This window comes from Bos taurus, chromosome 12 (assembly GCF_002263795.3).
Source record: "Bos taurus isolate L1 Dominette 01449 registration number 42190680 breed Hereford chromosome 12, ARS-UCD2.0, whole genome shotgun sequence".
Lineage (NCBI taxonomy): Eukaryota > Metazoa > Chordata > Mammalia > Artiodactyla > Bovidae > Bos > Bos taurus.
This window is the reverse complement of record NC_037339.1, coordinates 12,922,841-12,943,590: the sequence shown is the minus strand read 5'-3', so window position 1 is coordinate 12,943,590 and position 20,750 is coordinate 12,922,841. Positions and strand designations below refer to the sequence as shown.

Below are 20,750 nucleotides of genomic sequence, written 5' to 3'. Positions count from 1 at the left end.
CTACAGTCCATCGGGTCCCAAAGAGTCGGACATGACTAAGCATTTGAGCACACGTGCAGAATGCAACAGGTGTCCTTATAAAAACAACTGCAGTGATTCCCTGTTGTCTGCTAATTAAAATTTATCTACGACTGGGCTGTAATTTCTTCCTGGGCTTATTTCCCACTACTTGTGTGTATGTGCACTTCAGCCACACCTAATTGCTTGTAATCGTTAATAGATGTTATTTCCACTCACTCTCAGGCACTGCAAATAGGTGAATGACTAAATAGCATGTAAGAACTGCTTTATGTAGCTCATCTCACCATGAGATATTAATCATAACATTTAAATTTTGAAATAATATGTAAGGTTTATTTTAATTCTTGTTTCAATTATGTAGGTTATCTTAAGAATTATGTTCAAGTCTAAAATGACTTTCTTTTTTCATGTATGCCTGTAATGTTGTGCTTTATAATAAGAAACGCACATTTGGTCCTCATCCTATTTCTGGCACAGAGTTCCTAATGCCCTTGGAATTTCCTGTGATGAGAGCAATAAAGGTATCTTTGATTATGTTAAAGAGGTGATTTTTGGAAAGTACCCAAGGAACCTTTGGAGCCAACCTTCCAGTTCCACCCGCCCATCCTCCAGGAAGGGAAGGGAGAGTGGCTGAGGATTGAATTCAGTCACCAGGGGCCCATGATTTAATCAGTTATGCCTACTTAATGAAATTCTTATAGAAACCTCAATGGACAGGATTCAGAGAGCTTGCAGTTGGTGAACAGGTGGAGAGGCAGGAACAGAGGCACCTGGAGAGGACACGGGAGCTCCAAGCCCCTTCCTGCTCTGTGTATCTCTTCTGTATAGCCCTTCCTGGATTATATCGTTTTATAATAAACCAGCAATCTAGTTATGTAAATACTTTCCTGAGTTCTGTGAGCTGCTTTAGCAAATTAATTGAACCCAGTGAGGGGGTTCATGAGAACCTCTGATTTACAGCCAGTTGGTGAAATGAGCAGCTAACAACCCAGACGCCTTGGAGTTGGCATCCGAAGTGTGGGCAGTCTTGTAGCACTGAGTCCTCAACCTGTGGAATGTGATGCTTACCTACCAGGTAGGTAGACTCAGAGCTGAATGTGTGGGACAAATTCCAGCTGGTGTCTGAGAATTGCTTGGTTTGGGGGGAAATCCCACACATTGGAACTGGAAACTGAATTGGAATACCCTTTTCCTTCTTTTGGAAAAGTGCCTGACAACTTGAACGGTAACACCTGACTTTCTCTCCCAAAATGAAAGGTCACTTAACTTCCATAGATCGTGTGTGTGTATGCGCGAGCGCGTCCTCAGTCACTAAGTCATGTCTGACACGTTGTGACCCCACGGACTGTAGCCCGCCAGGCTTCTCTGTCCGTGGGATTTCCGGGGCAAGAATAGTGGAGTGGCTTGCCATTTCCTTGTCCAGGGTATCTTCCCTGACCCAGGGGTCAAGCCTTGTATCTCCTGCAGTGGCAGGCAGATTCCTTACCACTGAGCCACCAGGGACGCCCTCCCTAGATCATGCATATATTCTTTTGGTATTAATTAACTTCTTATCTGGCTTCATAATCCTTCCATCATTTTGGTCATAACCCGTTTGACGTACTTCTCAGCTTGTTCAGCTCTTAGACCCCTCAGTTAGGAAGTGGAGCCACATTTCACACCTCGTCCCTGACTTCTACACACAGTCTGGCCTCCCCAGCTTCACTCCTCCTGGCCCAACCCAGTCTTAGGTGTGCTTCAAACAGATCCCCTGACTTATGGAGCTTTACCCTCTGGTCTTTCCTTATTTACATAATGCAACACATGCTATAATAGCTGATTGAATTTAAATAAGGAATCTATTTACAGTGGCGTGTTTTTTTTCCCCCCTTATACAAAACTGGGCTTCCCAAACATCACTGACTGTCTATAATACCTTGTCAGGTCAATTTGATCATTCTTCTGGACTCATTTGATTATTTTTAAAGTAGGACATTTCTTTCCCTAGACCCTCCTGTTTATAAACAGGTACTCATTTCCCCTTGGGTCTGTGCTGCTCCGTGAGCCAGGAGGATGCTTGGGAGCTCACACCATGTCACATCTCAGTGTTTGGCTCAGTTCCAGTTGGGGAATTGCCTCTGACACCTGTGATTTTCAAAGCAACAAGTTTCCCCTACTTCTGACCTGATGGAATCCATCGTGTAACTTGCACAGTATGAAAACCCTAATGTGGAAACAAATGAAGGACAGTTCTCTGGAGAGGCAAAGGATTGATTTCTAACATAGGGATTGATTACATTTCAGGCAATGGACTATAAAGGTCTGCAGGCTGGTATAATGGTTTCTTCTACAGCATTGATATAATTAGCAACTCATTTTAATTGAGAAGGTGTACGACTCTTGGCCAGGTTCCCATAGCCTCTGTCACAAAATAGGAAATGGGAGATAAAACCAAGTCAGGATTCATTTTGTTGGAATTTTAATCCATATATAGTAATGCCAAGTATAGTAAGAATAAATCATCTAACTTGATGCAAGTACCCGTTATAACATACCATTGATTTGACCTGACTCTGAGTAAGAAAAATAAGCAGTTTATTTTACATGAATTACTGAAGACTCCTACGGAGATGCTTCCCCTTCCCTGAAAACCTCTCTCATCATGGAGCCTTGCCTCTAAATTTTTGCTGAACTTGACAAACAAAAATTCCGTTTATTAAGGTTAAAGCACCCAGGTGGTGCTTGTGGTTAAGAACCCACCTGCCAATGCAGGAGATGCAAAAGACTTAGGTTTGATCCCTGGTTCAGGAAAATCCTGTCGAGTAGGAAATGATAACCAACTCCAGTATTCTTGCCTGGAAAATCCTGTGGACAGAGGAGCCTGGTGAGCTGAAGTCCATGGGGTTGCAAAGGAGGTGACACGACTGAGCGACTGAGCCCATAATGTCTACTGAAGTCATTCAGCAAATGCAAGGGGCAGTTATATACATATATTTTAAAGATATTGACTTTTTTATTTGGCTGCCTGAGTCTTAGTTCTGGCTTGCAGGATCTTTTTGTAGTGTTTGAACTCTGCAGTGTGTGGAATCTAGTTCCCTGACCGGGATTGAACTCTGTTTGATCTTAGCCACTTGACCACCAGGGAAGTCCCTATATGTTAGCAATCACAAGTATCACCTGGGATGCTGTTGTTCAGATTCTGATTCACTGGGTCTAGGATGGGACTGAGAGAGTCAGTGCCTAGGCAGGTTGATAAGAAGTCCAGGGGTCCCCAAGGAGAGAGGGGTCTGGAATTCTCAAAGAGGAGGAAATGACAAACTTTGTTTTTTCCTCTACATTCTTTAGTCACATAAAATGTTTTTATCTTTAAGCCTCAAACTGATGATTACACAACAAACAATTCAGTTTAAACTCTGTACTAAGGACTATTCTAGGGCTTCCCTGGTGGCTCAGACGGTAAAGCATCTGCCCGCAATGCGGGAGACCCGGGTTCGATTCCTGGGTCGGGAAGATCCCCTGGAGAAGGAAATGGCAATCCACTCCAGCACTCTTGCCTGGAAAATCCCATGGATGGAGGAGCCTGATAGGCTACAGTCCATGGGGTTGCAAAGAGTCCGACACGACTGAGCCACTTCACTTTTCACTAAGGATTATATAACAACAATGTATCCTGCTTGAGGATAGTTTCTCCTTCCTCAAAACCTTCTGGCTAATCCTGTTATCTTATAATGTAAAGTATGGGAGTGAGTCTAGTAAGACCTTTACAACCTCCAGACATTCTTTTGATTCATTGTAATAACTAATTAAAAAGTATATAACTCCCTTGCTAACACTAGCGAAGGGGGAACTCTTTCTGTCCCCCTCTGATGTCTATGTCAGAAGCTTTCTCTCTTTTATACTTTAATAAAACTTTATTACACAAAAGCTCTGAGCAATCAAGCCTCATCTCTGGCCCCAGATTGAATTCTTCTCCGGAGGCCAACAATCCAGCATCTTTCGTGGTTCAGCAACAACCTTTCAGGACCTAAGAATTTGACCTTAAGCATCCTCAGTGAGTCTGGTTATATGGATTGTATTTTGATTAATACTGCTCCAAATGTATAGATTATATATCAACTAGTATTAATTATTGAATCTCTTAGGCTTATCTGAAATTCCTTTTTCCTCAACAGCATGTTTCAGGATTTGAACACAAAACAGTCGAGTTTTGTCACTGAACCAAACTTAGGTCCACTTGCCAACATGCGGTAAATTCAATTTACTGACACCAGATAGCAGTGAAGGAAGGTGCAGCATTTATTACAGGATTTCAAGTGAGGAGTCCAGGCAGCTAGTGCTCAAAAGACCTGAATTCCCTGATGGTTTTCAGAGAAAGGTTTTTAAAGACAGGGTGAGGAAGGGGAGTTGTGGCATAGACATTGTTCTGACTGGTTGGTGGTGAGGTAATCAAGGGTCAATACCATCAGTCTTCTGGGTTCAACTGGTCTGGAGTTACAGGTTTGTGAGCAGCATACAGGCAGCTAAAGATTGTCTATAGGATGGGACAGTCATCTGAGAAGACAGGCTCAGACTGGATGTCTGTGCAAAAGAGCCCTGAGCGGGTGATCAGGGTCATCGTAGAGGGTGCATGTGGGAGGCAGCAGAGCCTCAGTGAGGTGCCTAGGAGGGACTACCTAAGAGTCACACTTGGAATTGTGCAAAAATGAGTGTTTATTTCCGTTTTGGACCCCAGGCACTTTACTCAACTTACCCTAGTTTTGGCTTTGGTAGATAACTTCTTCAATGGTCCCCAGTGATTCCCCCCCACACCCGGCCCAGTTCTGCTATGCATGCCCTTGTGTAATCCCCTACGCTTGTGTGTGGCCCAGACCTGGTTACTTATTTGGAAGTAGTAGAACATAGCAAAGATGTTGGCAGGTCATTTGCAAGATCAGGTTATAAAGGACTGACTTCCACCTTACCCCGCATTCTTTCTTGCTCTCTTTTGTTTTCTAATTCAGATGAAACAAGTTGCCATTTGTGGCTTATTGAGATGCACTGATATTTCTACCCCTATTGAGGGGCCTATGGAGCAGAAAACTGAGGGTGGCCTCCAGGTAACCTCCAACAAGTACCTGAAGCTCTGAGTCCAACAGCACCCAAGAAGCTGAGCTCTTCCAAGCATACTTTTCCAGTTGAATCTTCAGATGAGACCACAGCCTCAGCTGACACCCTGATTGCAATCTATTAGAGACACTGAGCCAGAAGACCCAGCTAAGCCATTCCTAGATTCCTGACGATGGAAACTGAGACAGTAAATATCATTGTTTTAAGCCACTAAGTTTTGGAGTATGTTCTCTGCAGGAATAGGTAACTAATACAGCCCTTAAAGATTTGGGCAGTGGTGGGGGTGGGGGTGGTGTTGTTGCCGAACCTGAAGAACAGTGCAAATAAGGAAAATGAAAACGTACTCAGGACACACTGAAGCACATCATAGTTTCGCCCAGGGGTGGTCTTTTCTACAGGGGTTACTTCTTTTACTTCTTCCTTGTCTCCTCCAAACCCTTCCTTCTCTAAAACTCATCTGGAGAATTGCCTTATCAGGATTGACTCTTAAACTTTGAAATTTCTCCTGTTGAATCTTCATGACTCTTGCCATCACCACCCTCATGTTTATCATGACTTCTTTCCCTGAAATTTGCCATGGCTTCCAGTAAGATTGTGACTGTAACCGATAGTGACAACACCTTCCACTTACCCAAGTTCTCTTCTGCCCAGCAGCAACAGTCACTAAAATACAAAAGTTAGAATGTCTGACATTGCAAGGGTGTAGCGCAACTAGAGCTCATACCTTGCTAGTGGGAAGGCAAAACGGTGTCACCACTTTGGGAAACACTATGGCACTATCTTATAAAGTGAAACCCAAATCTACCGTGTGACCCAGGGGCCATATTTTTAAGTATCTACTCAAGAGGAATAAATAAATACTCATTGGAAGGGCTGATGCTGAAGCTGGAGCTCCAGTATTTTGGTCACCTGATACGAACAGCCAACTCGTTGGAAAAGTCCCTGATGCTGGAAAAGATTGAGGGCAGAAGGAGAAGAGGGCATCAGAGGATGAGATGGCTGGATGAACTTATGCAGTGGACATGAACTTAGGCAAACTCCGGGAGGTGGTGAGGGACAGGGAGGCCTGACATGCTGCAGTCCATGGGGTAGAAAAGAGTTGGAGATGACCAGACAACGGAAAAACAGGAGAAATAAAAACTTATGTTCACGTAAAAGTTTACACTAAATCATTTATAGAAGCTTTATTTGTAATGGTCCAAACCTAGAAACAATCCAGATGTTCATCAACAAGTGAACGGAAAAGCAGCTGTGGTGTATCCATACAATGGAATGCTACACAGGCCTCACGGCGACCCACAGGCATCACGCTAAGTGAGAGGAGTTGGAATCAAAAAACTGTCTACCCTGATTCTAATTATGAGAATTCTAGAAAAGGCAAAACTATGGGGATAGAAAGCAGGTCAGTGATTATCATGGGCCAGACTTTGAGGGAGGAGATTGTTTATGGAAGTACACAAGGAAACCTTTAGGGTAACCGACTGTCCTCTATCATGATTGTGGTGGTGGTTTCATGACTGTATTCATTTGTCAAGACTCATTGAACTTTGAGTACATTTACTGCGTATAAATTATACGTGAATAAAAGTGTTTAAAAGAACAAAAAGGCTAAGTGGCCATGTAAAGAAGTAATTCAAGTTCTTTTTTCTTTTGTCTTTATGATCACGGTGTAATAATTGGTCATTGTTCATTCAAAACCTTTCGTTTAAATGTGAGAATACATAGCGCCAGAGTGGTTGGAGATATGTGAACGGATATGGTTTTGGAATTCTCGGAATTACTTTCTGTCCGAATCAAATGATTATTAAAGGAAAAGCAATAAAAATGTGTTGCTTTCGAGCTTACATATGTACTATTAAAACTCAACAGTAAGCTCAGCAATTGTTTAGACCTTAGGCCAACAAAAAGATTTTTGGTAAAGAAATATTTTGTCATTCATATGGTTTAGAATTGCTGGCTTATAGTGATGACAGAACGCAGACCAACATTTAATCCGCTTTATTATTGTCTTAAAATCCTTCCCAGACAATGCAGCCCTATCGCTGGCATCTGGATGAACTGCTCCTATGCACTGTTCTTCACAAACAGAAAGTACTTGTGGTCTCCTGGAACCCCAGAAATAATAGCACAAATTCATAGGCCAGTCTGATTTGCCAAGTCTTTCAATGTTTTATAATTATTGACAAGTATTATTGATTGCCTACCACAGACCAGGCGCTAGTTCTGGGTACCAGCCCTGGTCTGTGGTGCTAGTCACATCACTGAAAATGTCAGTAGTCACAAGGGCTTTAAATTCTGATCATGTCTATTGACACTGTAGGGACAAGCAATAGAGTCTCCAATAGGTCAGCACTGTAGACCTTCCTAGAAGTTACAGTTCATCCTTAGTTTTCTCTCGACCATCTTTCTCAGAAACCCCCCAGGTAATCACCTTTTTCCAGTATCACAACCAATCATATTCCTCATACGCTTTGGGTGTGGGGTTCAATAGGTGTGACATTATCCTCTCAGAAGAGAGATCCAACAAGTGGGACCTTCTGCACCAACTTCGATTTATTTGTTCTTTTGTGTCTTGTACCATCCACTTGATAATTAGCTTTCACAATTCTCTATTGGAAACAAGGTGCTTCTGAAGTTTTTTTTTTAATTAATTTATTTTTAATTGAAGGATAATTGCTTTACAGAATTTTGTTGTTTTCTGTCAAACCTCCACATGAATCAGCCACAGGTATACGTATATCCCCTCTCTCTTGAACCTCCCTCCCACCTCCCTCCCCATCCTAACCCTCTAGGTTGATACAGAGTCCCTGTTTGAGTTTTCTGAGAAAATGAAAGTTAAGTCATTTAGTTGTGTCTGACCCTTTGCTACCCCATGGATGGTAGCCTGTCATGCTCCTCTGTCCATGGGATTCTCCAGGCAAGAATACTGGAGTGGGTTGCCATTTCCTTCTCCAGGGGATCTTCCTGACCCAGGGGTTGAACCCAGGCCTCCCACACTGCAGGCAGACTCTTTACCGTCTGAGCCACCAGGGGCTCCTGAGTTTCCTGAGACATACAGGGAATTCCCGTTGGCTATCTGTTTTGCATATGGTAATGTAAGTTTCCCAGTTACTCCCTCCATGCATCTCACGCTCTCCTCCTGTCTCCCCATGTCCATAAGTCTGTTCTCTATGTCTGTTTCTCCACTGCTGCCCTTCTGAAGTGTTTGATATAGGAATGCTGCTCAGAATTATAAGTGGCCTTCTTGATATTCTGCATCACTAGCTAAGGTTTTCATAGCAAATATCTGTGTCCATCAGAAAAGGTCTAAGCTGAACTTTCAAGGAGTTTCAGAAGGATAAATGTTCCTTTGATGGTTAATACAGGCCAAGTTAGGTCAACCACAAACCTCTGTGCCTTAAGAGGGCTACCCTATATAGCCCACCCCAGTTCCATTTGATTTTTCTTTTTTCTCCTTTTAAGCCCACCCAAAGGACTAAGCAACTTCCCTTTCACTTTTCACTTTCATGCATTGGAGAAGGAATGGCAGTCCACTCCGGTGTTCTTGCCTGGAGAATCCCAGGGATGGGGGAGCCTGGTGGGTTGCCGTCTATGGGGTCACACAGAGTCGGACACGACTGAAGTGACTTAGCAGCAAAGGGCTTCCCTGGTGGTTCAGGCAGTAAGGAATCTGCCTGCAATGCAGGAGACCTGGGTTTGATCCCTGGGTTGGGAAGATCCCCTGGAGAAGGAAATGGCAACTTTCTCAAGTATTCTTGCCTGGAGAATTCCATGGACAAAAGAGGCTGGGACCTACTGTCCATGGGGTTGCAAAGAGTCAGACACAACTGAGTAACTTTCACTTTCACAACAATTCTTAACCTAGAAACATAGAGTTCCTTAGAATACATGAATTGGGGCCTGGATTTACAGAGATGAAGAAGCTTCTTTGTGATTAACTGTAGGAACCCAGCACAGTCAGCACTGGCTTCCCCAAGACTTCCAACCACGCACTCTAGTCCCTCCCAAAGAAAAGTAGATCCGATCTCAGAACCAGTACTGGGAGTCTTCAGAATCTCACAAGAACTTTTACATCTTCTCTGTTAATAGTTGTAGGATGAAGATGATGATCGTCAATGAGTTTTTTCTATTGAGATTGCAGCATCTTCTTTTCAGATCAATGTTAGCATATTCCTTGTCAAGCAAGTTAATACTCCATCTCAACCAACTCCTTTTTATAGGCTTGACAATGTCATTGAATGATTTGAATGAGAGAAACAGGTTGAACATTTAGAAATTAGATGAAGAAAGGCATTTTTACATTTTGCCTTTCTGTGAGCACTGCTGACTTACTTTTAACACCACAAAAAATCACTAGTGATATAACTATTAAATGTCACTAACAAAATACTCTGCCATTTGTATGGTGATCTGACTCATTGTTATCTCGCTTTTTGCTTATTTGTGTAGACTTAACTAGTTGGATAGCATCACCTACTCAATGGACATGCATGCATGCTAAGTCACTTCAGTCATGTCCAGCTCTTTGTGACCCCATGGACTATAGCCTGCCAGGCTCCTCTGTCCATGGGATTCTCCAGGCTGGAATATTGAAGTGGGTTGCCATTTCCTTCTCCTCAGTGGACATGAACTTGGGCAAACTCTTGGAGATAGTGAAGGACAGGGAAGCCGGGCAGGCTGCAGTCCACGGGGTCGCAAAGAGTCAGACATGACTTAGTGACTGAACAACAACAGTAATTTTAACACCACTAAGGCCGTAAAAAGGTTTGACTTGAGGTCCATTCTTTGGGGTTATTTCTTTTGCTGCTGAGACTATCTTCAGCTGCCAGGGGAAGATATGTGCATGAATCCTCTTCCCTGTGCCAAGGTCAATTACAGCTGTGTAGAAGGAACCCAGCTGCAGCAGGTTGATAAGTTTCAAGAGGCTACAAAGTGACTGAGTTAGGCAAGAACCAGAGGATTTGGGTCCAAGTTGAATGCTTGATGGGGAATGTTTGATGGGGAAGTTGAGGGGAAGGAGCTCATGGAAAGGCACAGTCCAGCAACTGCTGAGATGGTGTGGTCCAGAAGCCCTGCATGCCCAGTGTCCCCTCTGTGAAGGTCTGCTTATTTTCAGTATGCACAGCAGGGGGCTTGCAAAATTGTCCACCCAGTGGCAGAGGACCTGAACCCTCTGGTCCCTTGTCCTCTTCCAGTGTTCTTGGGATTTCTCAGGAATGTTCTAATTCAAAGGAAGCTTTTACTCCAAAAGCTTCGAAAGTCATTTTATTCTACAGATTACAGTTGGAATGAAAGCCTTGCTTACTCTTTTTTTTTAATTTATTTTAATTGGAGGCTAATTACTTTACAACATTGTAGTGGTTTTTGCCATACATTGACATGAATCAGCCATGGGTTTACATGCCTTGCTTACTCTTTAAAAAATTGTAATTGGAGGAAACTTGCTTTACAATGTTGTGTTTGTTTCTGCCGTACAACAATGCAGATCAGCCATAACTGTACATATATCCCCTCCTTGTTGAGCTTCCCCGCCGTCCCTCCCATCTGGGTCATCACAGAACGCCAGGCCGGGCTCCCTGTGTGACACAGCAACTTCTCACCAGCTGTCTGTTTTGCACACGGTAGGTGTGTATGCGATGATGCTACTTTCTCCATTCATCGCACCCTTTCCTTCTCCCACTGTAGGCCTGCTTAGTCTTAGCTCCATTGCTCTTAAACCTCTCTACTTGTTCTCGCTGGTAAAATGCATGTGAATGGGAGAGATTATTTCCAGGTGTGGGGTTTGTATTAGACGTTATTCTTTTATTGACTCCTATTCAACAGATAAGCACTCAATGCTCACTAGATGCTAGGGGAACATGGGCGCCCACTTGTTCAGAGCTTGTGCACAGCCCTGGACCTGAGGGATGGGAGCCTTGTGCTTCGGGCCCTGAGTGGAATCACACACACAGGTCTTGCTGAGGGCTGTGTTCTTGTCCTGCCCGCGGCTCTCTGGGGGACGGTTCTATGAGGACCTGCCTTGGCTGAGGCCCTTTTGGTTGAATCTCTTAGTACAGCCGCACAGGCCGAGGCCTCCCGTTGAGTAATATAGCCTGGAGGGAAGAAAGGAGATAAACTTCAAAGTCAACAGCTTTACAAAGCAAACAACTCTGCAAATATCCACATAGGCACAAAATTCCTTCTACTTTGTATGGTAGAAACAATTATTTTAGCATTCTCAGATTGTACAGTTTTTCAGGTTATGAGGTATGTTTTTCTTCTGGTACATTTCTCATTGAATAAGTTAATAAATTAATTAAATGAATAATAGTCTGTAGTTATTGCCAAATAGACAAATATTTGGAGAGGGACTTGAGCCATGAGAAATCTTCACATGAATTGCTTATCTTTAATAGCAAACTTGCTTCAGATAGAAACAGATACATTCAGTCTCAGTGTTTTTAAAGTACAGTCTGCAGACCCTGCACAAAAGAATCGTTTGGTTCAGGCCATACTAATAACGCTCTTTAAAAATGCGTGTTTCCGACTCTATTTCAAAGAACTTCTGAGTCAGAAACACAGAAGGTTAAGCTTGAAAGTCTGTATTTTTTTTTTTTTTGGTCCCACTGCATGGTATGTATGATCTTCATTTCTAGACTAGGGATCGAACCCATGCCCCTCCATTGGAAGCTCAAAGTCTTAACCAGTGGACCACCAGGGAAATCCCTGGAAGACTGTATTTTAATAACATAGACAAGTGTCTTATGTGCACTAAATATTGCATATCTCTGTTTCTGGTTTCATTGGCTTCTGTGCAGTTTTACTCTACAAATAAGGCTACCAGATGATAATCCTCATGCTTTCTGTCAGGCATGGGGATCCAGCTAAATTCTGGTTCTGCCATTTACTAGTTCCATGACCCTGGTCAAGTTGTTTAACTTACTCATGTGTCCAACTCTTTGAGATCCTATGGACTCTAGCCCACCAGGCTCCTCTGTCTATGGAATTTCCCAGGCAAGAATACTGGAGCAAGTTGCCAATTCCTTCTCCAGGGGATCTTCCCGAACCAGGGGTTAAACCCGCATCTCTTATATCTCCTGCATTGGCAGGTGGATTCTCCACCACTAGCACCAGCTGGGAAACAGAACCTTGCCCAACAGGGGCATGAACCCACAACCCTGAGATTAAGAGTCTCATGCTCTACTGACCAAGCTATTTGGGCAGCTAATAGAGATCTCCTGTAAACACTCACTTGTCTTTAGCACTTCCACCTTATTAGTGTTGTTCCTGTATTTGCACAAAAGGAAAATGCTATTGTTGATTTTTCTTGATTTTAAATCATTTGCAAAAACCGCGCTTTCCTTTTGTGCAAATACAGGAACAACACTAATAAGATAGATGTGCTAAGACACGTGAGTGTTTACAGAAGAAAGGCTCTGTTGGAGTTAGAAGAGCGTAATAAGTAGGAGGCAGAGATTGAGAACATCTCCTAGAAGAAAGGGATTTTAATAACTACCTTTCCATAGACTGTTGCTTACAATCTACGAAGGCTTTCCACAACCATTCTTTTTGGTTCATAAAGTCCCATGTGGTTGGTGGAAGAAGAGAGATGGCAGACCTTGGGGTGAAGATGCGTGATCTTTGGTGTGATGCTCCTCACTGATGTTTATTCTCTATGTGATCTTGATCAAGTCCTGTAACCTGTCTGAGCTACAGTTTCCCACAGAAGTAAAGTGGGGATGAAAATGAGATATTCCGTGTAGAGCTCATAGCACAGTGTTGGAAACACGGTAGATACTTAATAAACATAAGCATTATTGCTGTGACTCAAATAAGCCAGTGAGTCTGCACAACCAGCGATGGGCTGAGCAGTGGGTTAGCCTAGATCATCTCTGCCCAAGCCCATTGCCGCTTCTACTAGATCAAGTGCTCGTAAATCTCAGAGAGTTGTTGACATTTGATAACAAACCCTACTCCAATTTCTTTAAGCCCTCTTAATTTCCCCATAAAGCCTTGCTTTTTATTGTCAGAGAAAATCGTCTTTAAATTGACCTGCCAACCGTGTTGATAAAACAGCAGGCTGACAGGAGGCCATTCTTCTTGAATTATTTATCTGGAAACCCGACTTCCAGCTGTAGCATCGGAGTCCTCCTTCCTGAGGCACCTGGTTCCGGTCAGGTAGTTAAACTCACCAAGCAGCTGCTGGTGCTGAAGGCTGTGAAGGTAGCGGGCCTGCAGGGCCTCCCACTGGGGCCTGGGGCTGTAAATCCTCATGATGCTGTAAAAGTAGCGCTGCTGCCCCTGGGTTAGGTCCTGCCAGAGCACAGCGGGGGACTCTGGTGAGTTGCTGGACTTGAGGATCAGAGTGTGATGTATTCAGAGCTGACTTGCACAGAAATAAGATGCTTCTCCCACTGTTTCCCTCCCCTTGTCCCTCTCTCAGTGAGTTTCCTTTCACCTCCCTTAGTTTACTTAAACTGTCTTCCACTGGCATCTGTAATGGTGAAAATGAGTTAAAAAAAAAAGATTCTAGATAGGTAGGTCACAGTATTAGGCTGAGGGAGATCCAAGGATTTTCAATATCTGATTCTGAAGCTGAAGCTCCAATCCTTTGGCCACCTGATGCAAAGAGCTGACTCATTGGAAAAGACCCTGATGCTGGGAAAGATTGAAGGCAGGAGGAGAAGGGGATGACAGAGGATGAGATGGCTGGATGGCATCACCGACTTGGTGGACATGAGTTTGAAGGAACTCCGGGAGATGGTGAAGGACAGGGAAGCCTGGTGTGGTGCAGTCCATGAGGTCACAGAGAGTCAGACTTAGCGACTGAACAATGATAACAACCTGTACTGATCTGTTATAATCCTTGTTGAGGAAGGTAGACTGAGAATCTGCCCAGGGCCTGAAGTGTGCCAGGCCTCTGGAGAGTAAAAGAACTTTCCATTCAGAGCTCTCAGCTTAAGCAGAGAAGATAGATGAGTGGATGGGTAATGTGATAAGCATTCAAGGTCATTAGTGAAAAAGTGCTATGAAAACAGAGAAGGAATAGAAGCTCATGTTAAGGAGTCAAGGAAGCTTCCTGAAAGAGAAGACCAACACGTCTGAGTCTGCCTTGTCAGGAGAGATTCCCTAAAGGGGCTAGAATATGAATTCTCAAAGGGCATTGGCATCGCTTAGGAATCTGTGAGAAATGCAGATTCCCAGGCCTCACCAGACCTACAGAATCAGACATGGGGAGGGGTGGACCCAGGACTCTGGTGACGTCTGGGTGGTTTTTGACACTCTGCCATAAAATTTGGGAACCACCAGGCTAGAAGAAAAAGAAAGGCTGATTAGAAAGAGAAAGTGGTACAGATTTTCTTCTGGGGTACAAAATATCTGAATATATTGGGAATCAGACTTTTGGCATTTTTTTTTTAAACTTTAACCTGGCGGCTCAGACGGTAAAGAATCTGCCTGCAGTGCAGGAGACTCGGATTCGAGCCTTGGGTTGGGAAGATCCCCTGGAGGAGGAAATGGCAAGCCACTCGACTATTCTTGTCTGGAGAATTCCATGAACAGAGGAGCCTGGCAGGCTACAGTCCATAGGGTCACAAAGAGTAGGACACAACTGAGCGACTAACACTTTCACTGCAATTACAAAAAAATTATTTTAACCAGGATATAGAGTCTGAGCTGGAAAAGCCTCTAGAGTGGACAGCGGAAGATCACGGAAGCCTTTTATGCTACACTAAGAGGTTAAAGATTAGCTTTACTATGAAGAACCACTGGTCTTTCTTTAAGGCAGTGGTTCTCAACAGGAGTGATTTTGACCCTCAAGGGACATTTGGCAGTGTCTGAAGAAATTCTTGGTTGTCAGAGATGGTGGGAAGGAAGATGGTTGCCGCTGGCATTCAGGGGTTAGAGGCCAGGGATGCTGAACATACTACAGAGCACGAGACAGCCTCCCAGTGCCCCCAGACAAGAAGTACCCAGGCCCAAATGCCATTCTGTGAGCTGGCTGGATCTGCATTTTAGAAAGACCACCCTGGACCTGCAGGCAGAATGGCCTTGAGGGAAGACAGACTGCTGGTAAGGAGAGCATTTGGAAAGCCACCACCTACTGCAGGGAGGAACAGGAAGGGCTGCACCGCAATTGTTGTTATATACCTGCCGCATATATAGAGATGAGGAAACAGAGGAAGTGGCAGCAACGCTTTAGAAAAATCAAGGTGAAATAAGTTCGTGTGTGTGTGCATGCTAAGCTGCTCAGTCGTGTCCAACTCTGTGACCCCACAGACTGTGGCCTGCCAGGCTCTTCTGTCCATGGGATTCTCCAGGCAAGAATAGTGGAGTGAGTTGCCATTTCCTTCTCCAGGGGATCTTCCCGACCCAGGGATCGAACCCATGTCTCTTATGTCTTCTGCATTGGCAGGCAGGTTTTTTACCACTAATGCCACCTGGGAAACCCCAAATAATTTCACCTTAGGCTAAAACATTCAAAGCAATGACAGAATTTCAAAACCAGTTGATAACCATGTAGTAAAAAGTAAACTTAAGATAATTACGTATAAGCTAAGTGAATTTTATCTGTTAAAACATTTTGTGTGGTGTTGAAATCTGTCAGTTTTTTTTAAGATCTAGAGACCTTAAACTTGATAATAAAAATATATTCAGAGAGCAAGTAGCTGAGCCAAGTACTTCACACTTAAGATATTATTTCAGTTTTACAGTTTCCGAATTAGATGTTTTAAAAGATAATATATTTGAAGAAGAGAATAGATCCCTAATTAAGCCTTTTCAAATGATTGAGAACAATATAACATGAAAATTGCAAGCCATTTCAAGAGCAAAGCTCCAAAGTGCAATGGGAGTTTCCATTATATAAGATAGAACCTTAAAAATTATAGTTTTATTTTACAAGGGGGAAAAAAAAAAGCATAGTTCTTTTCCTTAGGAGAATACCATCTTCCTAAATGAGAAGTAATAGATAATGCTTTTTTTTCTGATTTTATTTTATTTTAAACTTTTTATTTTGTATTGGGGTATAGCCAACACAGCTCAGAACACAGAGGTGTGGGCTTTAAAAAAAGCTTTTTTTTTTTTTTTTAAATACACTTACTCCTTGGAAGGAAAGTTATGACCAACCTAGATAGCATATTGAAAAGCAGAGACATTACTTTGCCAATAAAGGTCTGTCTAGTCAAGGCTATGGGTTTTCCTGCGGTCATGTATGGATGTGAGAGTTGGACTGTGAAGAAGGCTGAGGGCCGAAGAATTGATGCTTTTGAACTGTGGTGTTGGAGAAGACTCTTGAGAGTCCCTTGGACTGCAAGGAGATCCAACCAGTCCATTCTGAAGGAGATCAGCCCTGGGATTTCTTTGGAAGGAATGATGCTAAAGCTGAAACTCCAGTACTTTGGCCACCTCATGCGAAGAGCTGACTCATTTTAAAAGACTCTGATGCTGGGAGGGATTGGGGGCAAGAGGAGAAGGGGATGACAGAGGATGAGATGGCTGGATGGCATCACTGACTCGATGGACGTGAGTCTGAGTGAACTCCGGGAGTTGGTGATAGACAGGGAGGCCTGGAGTGCTGCGATTCATGGGGTCACAAAGAGTCGGACACGACTGAGCGACTGATCTGATATGATCTGATCTGATAGCCCATTAAGAATGTTGTGATAGTTTCAGTTGAACAGGGAAGGGACTCAGCCATACATATACATGTATCCATTCTCCCCCAAGCTCCCCTCCCATCCAGGCTGCCACATTACGTTGAACAGAGTTCCCTGTGCTCTATAGTGATCCTTGTTGGTTACCCATTTGAAATACAGCAGCGTGTACCTGTCCATCTCAAACCCCCTACCCATCCCCTCCCCTCATCCTGCCCCCTGGCAACCATAAGTTCATTCTCTAAGTCCGTGAGATAGCAGATGACATTTTTGATGTTGTCACCCTATTGCTTAGCTTTCCTTGAGGGGAAGCGTTCCTAAAGGGGGACGGATGTAGGATTAGATCATCCGAGTGCTCCTTCATTCTCTCAGACACACTGTCGACACACAGTGAGGGTGTGCGTCGAGCCCTGTGTTCTCCCTAATGCCAGGTAAACCCTCACCCCCTGCAGAAGAGCCAGAGAAGGCCCCTCCACCTGCGAATAACATGCTGTACCTTCAACAATGGCGTGTCAGAGGCAGAGCGAGGGACTCGAATGCGAGGAATATGTGGCACATTGCACAGCTTTTGTTGTCTTTTCCATTTCTCTCCCATCTTTATTCTGTATCTGGAAGGAATAACAAAGCCAAAGCACAGCATAAATTTTCATGTTGTTCAAACAATTTGGGGGGATGTACCTAAGTAAGTAAGCAATCAAGTAAACAAGTAAACAGATAGATGTTATTTATTTCAAGGGAAAAGACATTTTCTCAAATGATTTCATGGAATTGGACCTCACCAGACTTCTTAATTCTGCACGTTTCCCCAATTCTCATCCCTTACTTGTTGTTCCATCACCAAGCAGTGTCTGACTCTTTGCTGTAGCCAGGGACAACAGCACGCTAGGGTTCTGGTCCTTCAGTATCTCCCGGAGTTTGCTCAGACTCATGTCCACTGAGTCGATGATGACATACAAACATCTCTTCCCTTGTCGCCCCCTTCTGCCCTCAATCTTTCCCAGCATCAGGGTCTTTTCCAATGAGTTGGCTCTTCACATTAGGTGGCCAAAGTATTGGAGCTTCAGCTTCAGTATCAGTCCTTCCAGTAAATATTCAGGATTGATTTCCTTTAGGATTGACTAGTTTAATCTCCTGGCTATCCAAGGGACTCTCATGAGCCTTCTCCAGCGTTACAGTTTGAAAGCATCACTTCTTCGGTGCTCGGCCTTCTTTATGGTCCAGTTCTCTCATCTTTACGTGACTATCGGAAAAACCATAGCTTTGACTATACAGACCTTTGTCAGCAAAGCGATGTCGCTGCTTTTTAATATGTCGTCTAGGTTTATCATAGCTTTTCTTCCAAGGAGCAAGCGTCTTTTAATTTTGTGCTGCAGTCACCACTGCAGTCATTTTGGAGCCCAAGAAAATAAAATCTGTCACTGATTCCACTTTTTCCCGTCTATTTGCCATGAAGTCATGGGACCCAACCCAAGGGAATAAATCAGAGTCCTTTGTCTTTCTGCTTACTCTGCATTTGGGACAGGTGGGTTGTAAAACCACATCAGGTCTTAACAGTTATTTCTTGATAACTCTAAATAATAGTTATTACTTTATCTGATTCTGCAAGTAATATATATCATTTTTGAAAATTTAAAAATAGAAGAGGAAATACGATCATCCATAATTTAACAGTGCATAACTATTGTTGTCACTTGATTGATTTCATTTTACTATTTTTTTCCCCGTGTACATCCACTGTGATATTAGAACAGGGAGATCATCCTCTCTCTGTTACGCACCTCCCCAGCACATTTAATAACCTTTGAAAATGTGATTTATCATGGCAGTATATATATCTTTACATCATTTTCCATTTCTTGCACATTCAGATTTGCTGTTTTTCCAGCCTTGTACTATTAAAGAAGCTGTTAAATCTGGCCATGTTTCTAACCTGACAAAGATACAGAATGAAGGAGCCACAGCTGCTATGATTAAGTCTCATTTCCTTTCCACACAATTCAGGATTTAGAATCTGAGGTGTGTAGAATAATTTAAAAATTAGCCATCAAGAAAGAATAAACATATTGGAGCAGGGTTGACATGGCAGAGTGGAAATCCCAGCATTTCTCCTCTCTTCCCTCCTCTGCCCTTGCCAACGATGTCTACCTCATCGGTTTACTTGATTACCTGAAATTTTTAAAAAGTTCACTTAACTGAAGTATAGTTGATTTACAGTGTTGTGTTGATTTTGGCTATACAGCAGAGTGATTCAGTTGTACGTATATATACATTGCTTTTCACATACTTTTCCATTATGGTTTATTACAGAGTGGTGGGTATAATTCCCTGTGCTATAGAGTAGGACCTTGTGGTTTATCCATTCTATATATAATATGATTAGCTGAGATCTGAAAATAGAATGCTCTCACTTTAGGCCAGTTCTTCCTCTCTCCTCTACCCCATTGTATGCTCACGCACATGTGCATGCAGGAGCACCACAGGACACGCACTTAAGAATTTTAACATGGGAGAAATCTCTGGTTCCAAGTTTACAGAGCTAAGGCTCAGATTTTCCAGAAGAGAAATTGATTAGGGGAATGTCAGTCGGCATCTTTGTGTGTCTTGTTTCCTCAGTATAAACTTATAATTTAAACTATTTTATTCAATATTGCTTTCCTTCCATGTGCTCTCCAGAAACCATCCCAACCAAGATACACTCTTTTAATATTGATGGTGATAGACGCCTACACTCTACCCTGTAATCAAATCATCTCCATATCCCTCCTCCCATTTTCCAGGTCTGTAGAGCAGAACATAAATATTCTTCAAAGCTGGAAAGATTTTTTTTCTTTTCTCAAATAGCATCAGGAAATGACTGACAATCTTTCTTAGGGCAGCATTTCATGTGTGCTTTCCTTGGGCTGTTGCTAAGGAAATCCATCTTACTGAATCAAGTGGTCTGTGCTTGATAAAGTTTGATTAAAATGCTTGCAGAGCTCAGGGAGGAAATATCTACCAAAAAAATTATATCTGAAACCAAAAGACAGATTTGCTTAAAAGAAACTTACCCTGTATTGTAATCTCCCCTCAGTGTAGTTTTCCCGCAAGGTCTCTTTCTTCATGGGGTGGTGGCGGTACAATCCTGTTTGTTGATAAGCTGATATCCAAGCGACATCATGTGATGAAACAAAGAGCTGGGAGATTTGGCTGCTCGCCTTTCCCTGCTTCTAGGCAACATGCAGCTGCACACTTTAATCTTTTATCTTTTTTTCCCCCCAAATTTTATATCTAATTAAGTGTCCACTTCTAATCTACCATATCTGCATTCAGTGCAGACACCAGGGAGAAAAGTACATGGAGACAGAGAGACTGAATATTAAAGGTCAAGAGATCCATCAGAGCAACAGCCCATTATATGTGTATTTCTCAGACTTAGAATCAGTAATCCCCATCCCTGTTGCTCAGAAGGATGAGGGAATAATTCCTAAATACAGATTACAGGCATAAACTTGTGGTGATCTATGGAGTGGTCCCATATGTTAAGATAATGTTCTGTTCTCAGTTTTTGGAGTAGTGTGCTATTCTCCATGTTTGATCTTGACTTGAGGGCGCGTGATGAAGAACTTATGGCACAAGATTCTTGCCCACATGGACGTCATCAGCGTGAGCCTCCCATTGTAACCTGACTCATGAGAGCAATCTTATCACTTCCTCTGGGCTAGCGTTATGACTACAGACTACTTTTTTTCAGATTGTCTGCAAAAATGAAGAGTTCCAAGGGAAAATGGAAGAGGAAATAGCAAAAAAGAAAACCACGAATTCAAGACTCTTCAGAGGCTAAAGGGAAGAAAAATATAGAGAGATAAAAGTGATGAATTGTGTAGCTTAAAAGAGAAAAGGCTCAACAAAAACAGTTTGCATTTTCCCACAATAATTTAAGTGCAGACCTTCTGGGGAATAAACATGATACAAGCAAGAGTCTATAAATGCCAGTGAATACCCCCAAACCTCTCAGATTCAGGTCAGAGAGGT

The 20,750-nt window shown here is 43.0% G+C and overlaps 1 protein-coding gene across 1 annotated transcript; it reads right to left on the bottom strand.

Annotated features, from left to right (window-relative positions):
- Positions 1 to 10,413: 10,413 nt before the first annotated feature.
- Positions 10,414 to 20,193, bottom strand: FAM216B (family with sequence similarity 216 member B). The gene is given in 4 exon segments (NM_001076315.1): positions 10,414 to 11,198; positions 13,278 to 13,398; positions 17,236 to 17,347; positions 19,787 to 20,193. Coding segments are annotated over 3 exon segments (438 nt in total). The 5' UTR covers positions 17,335 to 17,347; positions 19,787 to 20,193; the 3' UTR covers positions 10,414 to 10,980.
- Positions 20,194 to 20,750: the final 557 nt, after the last annotated feature.